Source organism: Asterias rubens, chromosome 16 (assembly GCF_902459465.1).
Source record: "Asterias rubens chromosome 16, eAstRub1.3, whole genome shotgun sequence".
NCBI classification, from domain to species: Eukaryota; Metazoa; Echinodermata; class Asteroidea; order Forcipulatida; family Asteriidae; genus Asterias; species Asterias rubens.
In genome coordinates this window covers 1410142-1419548 of record NC_047077.1, presented here as the reverse complement: position 1 = coordinate 1419548, position 9407 = coordinate 1410142, and the positions used below count along the sequence as shown (strand labels likewise).

General features: G+C 37.3%; 1 protein-coding gene across 1 annotated transcript; it reads left to right on the top strand.

Moving 5' to 3' along the window:
* Positions 1-323: 323 nt before the first annotated feature.
* LOC117300597 (E3 ubiquitin-protein ligase TRIM32-like) lies at positions 324-8438 on the top strand. The gene is given in 3 exon segments (XM_033784259.1): positions 324-644; positions 5267-6067; positions 6069-8438. Coding segments are annotated over 2 exon segments (1800 nt in total). The 5' UTR covers positions 324-644; positions 5267-5293; the 3' UTR covers positions 7095-8438.
* Positions 8439-9407: the final 969 nt, after the last annotated feature.

Here is a 9407-nt window from a genome sequence, read left to right as displayed (position 1 = left end):
CAGTCTAACTGGGTTTGCCTGATTGTGTGACGAAACTGTGCACAATGCACCCGTCATAACACAAGTTGGTCCCGTCCCAACTCTAGAATCAACCCAACTATAGTTGGGACCAGTCTAACTGGGTTTGCCTGATTGTGTGAAAGAAACTGTGCACAATGCACCCGTCATAACACAAGTTGGACCAGTCCCAACTATAGTTGGGATGATTCTTAAGTTGGGACAGAACCTACACACAATGCGCAATGTACAGCCAATGAGGTGATCCTACAATAACAAACCCAAGCCCCACACACCCACTCATTTCATAAGCATAGAACCAGCCAGTGTAAATACATGTAAGACCTTAGTGACCTCAACACAACAGTACAATATTGATATTTATCATAAGAATACCCTGCCTAGTTTGAATCTGAAAAGCTGACTCAAAGTTATCCATGCATACTACACTTCATTCACACAACACAAAGACTTAAATATAGAATTTGGTATTTCCACATTTCGCAATGTTCACAGTCAGACTTATAGCAGTACCAGGTAGGGAGTGTCACTGTGTAATAGTCCAACGGATCATTGCTTGAATCTATCCTACTCATCTAACCGATTGAATGCTGTGTTTCTAGCCATCTTCTTCTGTCATAATTCAAGTAAGTTGATTATAAGATTAGTCAGAATCAGGGTTCGAGTTAAAGTGATGTTCTTTGCTCTAGACTAGCAGAGTGCACTGTTTGAAAAGTCAAGACCAAATTGGTGCTTTTCAGAGCCAACACTACCCCAAAAGAAGATTAGTATATCACCCAACAGTTTACTCTTATTTACAGCTTACTATTATCAGAGTTGATTTTGTTCAGATTTTGTTTAAGGATAATGAGTTTGTTTTAAGTAGACACATGAATTGCAGAAAGCCGAATCTCTGCCATAATAAGCTGATATGTGTGTAGGCCCCAGGGCACTAAAATCAGCACAGCAAAGTTATGGTGTCAATATATTTGCCACATGAGGGCAGCATTCAAAGTGATACTGAACAGTACCAATGACGATGTCTGTATGAATCCCTACAGTCTTGTACAGTAGGGTAGACCATGGAGGTTGAATTGTTCTAATTCTACCTCCATGGGTAGACTAAGTAGAGAAACACATAGACAAGGAACAAAATGATTAAATTCATACACCTAATACATTGTATACATCATGTGATTGCAGTTTGTTTGTACAGGTAGAGTCACAAATCTTAGAAATGTACTCAGCCAGAAAATAATTAACACTACATGAACTATACTTTCCCCCTCTTGGTGGTAGGATAATTATAAATGTATGCAAGTTGCACTTCTTCTATTGCTTCAGCTTATTCAACCAGAACCATTGTCTTAATTTAAGAGTTTTACTCTTTCATACACATTTGCAAGTCAGTGGCACAATTTGATCGAGTTTCATGTCCATACATCATTTCAAAGAGAACTTTAATGCTTTCATGATGAGTTTTATTATTTTATAAGAGTCTGCCTGTCACTATGTCAGTGTCAAGATTTGATACATGTTTCATGTCGATACATCAGTTGAAAGAGAACTTATGGACACTCAATGCTTTCATGATGAGTCTTATTATTTTATATGAATCTGCCTGTCAGTGTCAGGGGCAAGATTTTATACAAGAAGATTTTTTGTAATAGTTGTTTTAGCTCATTCAACAGGCACCAGTGTCATACTTCTGAGACTCATTCTTTCTTATCAATCTGTCTGTAAGTGGCCAAAGTTCCAAGTTGATACATCATCATAAGAAGGAAAGTCCATCGCTCGTGGAAACGACTGAAGAACTTTAAAGGTTTCTCATTCAACTCATTACTTAGGAGAAAGTGAAACAAGCATTAGGCTCAGTCTTTTAGTTTGACTGTGCAATGTGCATGTCTGTTGTAATGTCGAACTCAAAAATATAAACTTTAAAACTTCAACTTTCATTTCACTTCAAACTTTGATTTCCTCCCAGAGTCACAAAATGAGTACTTTAGGCTGGCTGACTCGTACAAAGAAACAACCAATGGCTAGGTACAGCATACAAAGAAATGACTGAACCGTGTACTAAATATCCAACTTGTACATGGTAGACCTACTATATTATATACACATAGCTACATGCGCCATTGTTGTATGTCTATGTGGGTGTATTGTATCCTGAATATTGAACTTGAAATCAACTTTCAGTTTGCAAGTTACCATTTTTGTGTGTCTGTGTGGCACAGAAACAGAGTTTTTACACACTATGCTTTTAAAAACAGTAGTTAATTCAGCTAGTGTAATTGATTTTTCTAGTAGATTTTTCTACTCAGGAGTTTATACTCAGATTTTAAATTTAATTAAAGCTAGTGTAGAAACCAACACTGTCTTCAATATATCCATACATTAAATAACAATGATTCGTGTTAGTGTGTGTAACGGATTCAGAAAGACAACGGATCGAGTTGTTGTCCAAAATTACAATCAATTATCACTCAACACTGGTTCGGGCAAAGTACGTATGGCAGAATGGTGATGGAATTGTGCCTGTGATAGAATGTGGCACACAGAGCTTGTCATGAGAGATTTTACTGTCAAAAAAACAAACACATATTTGTCTTTTAAAACAGGAAATGTATAACGACAATCAATGGCAGCTAGTTTGAACATTCAAAAATTGCTTTTTATTCTAATCCATGACAAAATCTCCGCGCCATTTTCTATTTTTGGATCATCAAAGACACCATTCCCCCAAATCCCTATCAGCCCCACTAGCATGACACCCCAATCTTATCCAAGTCCAAACCAATAGGTACAGAGTGACATAGGATAGAATGATATTGGAGGATTGAGGTCACCTGTAGGCATAAAGGCCTATACACAGTAAGGCATGTACGGGTAAACAAATATGCTTGAATTGCCTCTGTGTAAAACTAAACAAAGTGTACATACCTTATGAGAAGTAATTAACCAAAGTAACAGAAAAATTAATTCTGACAAGCATGTCTCATTTTGTAGTCAGTGATTGTATAAAGTGTTGACTAATTACTTAAGTAAATCTGCTCCATCAGTGGATGTGTTTAAGAAGGTTCTCAAAACATACCTCTTTACTTATTGATTTTCTATTGTTGTTTTGTTTGTATAATGTTTTATATATTGCTTTTTCTATTGTAAACGCTGTGATATGGTTTTACTATGAATAATAATACTAATAATAATCAAAATGACGGAATGTTGACGAGTAACCGGTTTCTGCTAAGCAGGGTTTTTCAGTGCTCAGCAAGATTTTGTACTTACATTTGTATATGCTGTATGAATTGGGATCAGTACAAGATATGCTAAGTAATCAAAAACACTGTGCAGCCGATGCTGCTCAGCCAATGCTGCTCAGCAAACACCAGTAGGGCACCAGTGGCAACAAAGCTTAACAAACTGTTGGCTGGTAAACAGTTTCTGCAAAGCAGGATTTTTCTGCGTGTAGCAAAATGGTATGATTACAGGTTTTTAGAAATTTGGGCCCTATGCTACACTAGTCAACTACATGTATGCTAGCATTAAAAAATAGGCAGTCTTTTTACAGCTTTTTACAGCTTTTTACAGTAAAAGGAAACTTATCCATTGACTCCGAAATTGTTGCCTCTGCTCAATTTGACAAAGGGGGTGCCACAAGGCTCATTGAGTAAGTCTCCCTTCAAATATAAACACCTCTTCACGTGTAAATTTCCAAAGGTTCAGCATCAACTTTGAACTTATGTCTCTACACCTCTTGGTTAAGAGAACTATTTTTCAGGGCATACATGTAGGTCATCCACAAACAACCCCAGTCAACAACCCCAAGCTACAATCCCGGCCAAAATGCTTGGACCACCCACTTACTACATTACAATAAACATTCTCCCCTCGTCCCCCTGCTCAATGTTGATGGGAGCAGAGAAGACCGTGCAAGGAGAGCCAGAAGAGAAAACACTGAAAGGGGGCATGGGGCTGAGAAGCAGGGGCGCAAACGAGATATGGCCGGGATTGTCTGAAACTTGTCAGCGTGAATAAAAAATAAATAAAAACAACTTGGAAAGAAGGCTTTAAAAACAGTATGAATGTGCACAGACAATAAACATTTATATCTTGCTGAGTACAGCGTTAACCCTTTGGTGCACAGAATCTTTTTTTTAAAGCCCCCAAAACAGAACACGTTTAACCATGTTTTTCTTTAAAAAAATAATCAATAGCACCCCCTGTTGACCATCACATCAAACGAAAACTCAACAATCGCTCGAAACAACCAGATGAGGGCGGTATGTACAGTATGGGGGTTGCAGTGTTTAAGTTATGACTGTTAATAACAGTCCAATTTGACGTGTTTTGTGGTGGTTGCTCTGACCACCATGTGCACCAAAGGGTTAAAACAATATTCAAAACAGCAAGGAGGTTTTTGTTGGGGGTGTCAATGTTTCTTTCTTGCTGAGACCGTGCAAGGAGAGCCAACATTGAAAGGGGCCATGGGGGCCATGGTGCGGAGGCCCAACAAGATTTGGCCGGGATTGTATAGGTCATAACTGGTCCAAAATTCCTGTACCCTTTTTATTTTAGCTCTCAAATCTGCCTAGTAACATAGGATTCTCTAGGGTCTGAAAAATATTCATGAGGCAGTTGTTCTGTTGTCTATCTATTTGGGGAGGAGGGGGTGGGGGTGGTAAGTGCGCCCTTTATGGAAGGAAACAAAGTAGCACTCTCTATTATTTAACCAAAGACAAGATTTTGTATGGATCATTTTGCGGACTATGATTTCTTTTGCTGCATGCTATATTTGAAATCAAACTGGCTAAGTGGTTTCTTTCCCTGTCTTTCACCCTCTGTGGACCCCGATTCAAATCATCGCCCAAAGCCTTGCATGTGGAATGTGTTTTGTGTCCCTACCTCATTATATGGGTTTTCCCTAACTGGGGTTTCCCTCCCACATCTCAAACTTTACATACCTGCTCAAGTATTGCAACCTGCAAAAGAGGCATCAAGTCTTATACTTCTTTGATCTTGTGATATGTCTGTAACTGTATTGATATGCAGTTTAGGGTGACAGTGTAAAATACCTACTTGATTGGTCAAATTAGAACATGGAACACAAATCAAAACGTGTTATGAAATCAGTCAATTTAAAAATCTTTAACTTTATGCCCAGGATTGTAATATGTTCATGAAATCACGTCTTGCATTGATGAGATAAGCACTGGGATATGTAGAAGGATGTCATCAAATTGAGTCAATTTCTTGTTTTACTTCACAGATCATCATTGAAGCAACTTCCAACAAAATGGCATCAAATATAACAGCTGAGTCAGTGCTAACAAAGATAAGTCAGGATCATCTTGAATGTCCAATTTGCAGTGGACGCTTCACGCAACCCAAACTACTGGAATGTTCTCATTCATTTTGTCTTGAATGCCTTCAACAACTCAGACAGAATAGTCCAAGTACTACAAGGCTTTCATGTCCAGTGTGTATACAAGAAACTCTAATAAATGAAAATGGCATTGATGATCTCAAAACCAACTTAATAGTTCTTTCATTGATAGAAGCAATTGAAACACAGGAAACCCAACTGATACAGCAACAAGGAAAACAAGTACCCAGTCAGGAGTTTGTTTCCAAGTGTAGCAAGCATACTGGCAAGGATCTTATCATGTATTGTGAAACATGCAAGAAACTGATATGTACAACTTGCATTTCTAAAGACCACAGAACACACCCTGTAATAGAACTGAGTGAAGCTTCAGACAAAAGTAAACAACATGCGTCAGAACTTCTAGCAGAAGTAAGACAGAGCATCACGACCTTCACCATTGCCATTCAAGAAATAGACATGTCTCGTAAGAAACTAGACTCTATGTTTGCTGCCACCAAAGAGAAAATCTCCAAGAAGGCTGATGAGGAGATTGCCAAGGTGGCTGCCAGGATCAGAGAGGAGAAGCAGAAACTGATGCTAGAGGCAGAACAGATTTATAAAGACAGAGTCAAGACAATGCAAACTGCACGAGCTACAAACAGCAAAGAGATAGAACAAAGCAGAGCACAAGCAGGATGAGGTAAATCAACTCATGGATCAACAGATCAAGACTGTTCATCACATAGAACAACTCTTACAAGACCTCAAAGAATACAGAGAGAAGAAATCCACAAAAGTACCCGATGGGTTGAGTTATATGGACTTTAAAGAAGGCCAGCAATCACTAGGGAGACTGGTGCTGAAAGACGAACAACCCGTACAATCTGCAACTTCTGCTCAGGCCACAAAGCCAATGTTTCAAAACATGCAACAGTTGAAACAAGATAAGTGGACATTAAAAACAGAAATGAATAAATACAAGAACATGAAACAACAGATGGTGAAGATTTGTGCAAGGGATGTTGCTGCATACTCTAATAGTGATATTGTTGTGTCAGCCATGCTGAGTAAAAGCTTTATCACAATACCAGCAGAGAGCAACCCTCAATCCTATAATGTCTCACAAGAACTATCAATCCAAGGACTTACAGGACCAAGCAGAGTGACTGTGAATAAGAATGATGAGCTCATTGTTCGAGATAGAGGAGCAGTCAAGATCTTCAACAGGAATTATCAGCTCCTCCATCAGTTCAATCCAGGCAGTGAACCATCATGTATTGCAGTGGATGACAACAATCTGATAGCAGTGGGTTCTCATACCAAGGCAGAGATCTCTCTACACAAACCAGATGGATCCCTCATCAGAAGACTGTCTGCTCCAGGGATTGGTGGATGCTTGACTACCTACAAACAGAGACTCATCTACACCAACTGGGGTGGCAGGAAGTTAGTATCAGTAACCTACAATGGTGAAATGGTATTCTCAGTAGATATCAATCAGTCTAGGAGGCCTCATGGTGTGTGTTGTGACAAGGATGGTAGCATCTATGTTGCTGTAAAGAGAGGACCATACTTCTCACCAGGTGATATCCATCATTACAGTCCTGATGGCAAGTACATTGGATGTATCATCAAGGGTTGTGATGATCCCTATGGTCTCACATTCACACCTGCTGGTAATCTGGTTGTGGCTGCAGAAAATTCAGTTCAAATCTATCAGCATGAGTAAAGACATCAACAAACATTATGCTGGACCAGAATAACATTCAAGCTGAAATAAGCATTTAACAACATAAAAATGTGGATGTTTTTCAAAAACATCTTCAATTTTATATTCTCATAAATTTCAGAAACAGTGATAACATTTTTGAAATACAATTATAATTGTTTTTAAGGGGAAACAAAACATTTCATTGAACCATTTCAACCAACCTGAGTAGATTGCAGAAGCAAATTCAGTCAACTCACAACAAAATGAACATTTTGGTAGGAATACAATCTTTACATAGTATGTAATTGATTATTGATCTCTAGAATATCAATCCTTTTAATGTTGTTATGTCATTTCAGTGACTTACCTCCTCCACCTCAACCATTAGGCAACATTCACATCAGAATTGAAATAATTCACTGACAATAACAACCTCTTGCTCTGATTGGTCTATTGTTTGCATGATATAACGATACATTTTCTTACCACTACTTGTGAAAGGAATGTTCAAGAGATTCAATTTTTCCATAACAAAATGCATTAACACAGAGTTGTACACTACACATTCATTGTAAATAACCATGTTGAACTGCAGAAAGGTGCAGATCTGTGTACAAAATGAGGTATCACTCTGTAACCATGAGTCAGTTACAAACAATGTAACTGAGTGACCTAAATTACGTAGTTATAATTATTAAACAAAAGCAATGTATGTATTAACAAAATATATATAGTTGGTTTTATTTGGTCTCAAATTATGTAAAATACATATTTGAGAGAACATGTATTTGTTTTCTATTTTTATTTCACTCCATCACCATGAACCAGCAATTTTACTTCTGGTTTATGGTAATGGAGTGACATATATACAATTACGTAATTATTTAATAAAAGAGAGAGTTTGCAAGCAATGTGTAGAGATACAGATATGATCAACAATATTCTTCCCAGTTAGATTTGTAACGCAAAGATTTTTTACGCAATCATAGATTCATGTATCAGGTCTTGGCCAAAGTATGGTTCAAAAACTATTTTGTGTTTGCTCTGTTTACATTGGAGAATTTAAGTGAGTAGTCTTTTTTATTTAACTGATCATTTTCAGACCCACATATAAAACTCTTGTAAAGAAAGTTTCCAGCAAGCGAGTCAAGAATAAAGATGCCTTTTTGTTATGCTGCATATCAACAATAATTTGCTAATGAATACAAGCAATACCAGGGAAAATGTTTTGAATCCAGGGCAACATTACAACTAAATCAGCAAAACAGTCTCCATTCTGGACATACATACATGTGTATGAGCTCCAGTATCTGTTGTCAACATGCATGAAAAACACCGAAGCAACATTTACGCATCACATGAACACATAAAGTGTTGACATATCCGTATCTGAAGCATTGCTAAACAACTCAAATGTAATTTGTTTAAAGGGAAGCTGCACGTTTGGTAAATGTCAAAGACCAGTCTTCGCACTTGGTGTATCCCGTCATAACCATAAAATAACAAGCCTGTGAAAATTTGGGCTCAATTGGTCATCGAAGTTGCGAGAAATTTATCAAAGAAAAAACACCCTTGTTGGACGAATTTGTGTGTTTTCATCAGATAAGAAAAAAAGACTTCTAGCTAGAAGTCTTTTGTTATTTTAGAGAGTAATTACCTTTTTCTCAAAAACTATGTTACTTCAGAGGGAGTCGTTTCCCACAATGTTTTATACTATCAACAGCTCTCTAATGTTTGTGACCAAGTCAGTTTTTAAGTTAATGTTTGTCTTGAGTAATTACCAAACGTGTACCTTCCCTTTAAAAAAGAACAAATTCAGATTTGTAAAGCAGAACCATATAAATTGTGTTTTAAATGTTGTAGAGTTTAGTTTCTTTTAAATAGCACTGGACATGTTTGGTTATTACTAAAATGCACACTTTTTTAACAAGCACCGGGGAGATGTTGATAGCGAAAACGTGGTGAGAAACGACTCCCTCAGAAGAAACATATTTTGGAAAAGAAAGTTATGACTCACTAAAATATTTGAATCTGAGAAAGAGTTCAGGAATGAAGCCTTTTTCAGGCATCTGAAAGCATGCATTTGTGCAACATGGGTGTTTTTTCGTTGATTTATTTCCTTGCAACTTCAATGACCAATTGAGTCCATATTTCTGAGATTTATTATTTCATGCACACGTTGGAATACACAAGTGGGAATCATGGTCTTTGATTTTAGCAAAAGTTTCCAGTTCCTTTAAGTCTTACATGTACAAATGTACATGTAGTCATTGTGATTATTTTGTTGCAGTTTTTATTACTGTGGATTTTTAAGGTTCTATTTTACTTTAA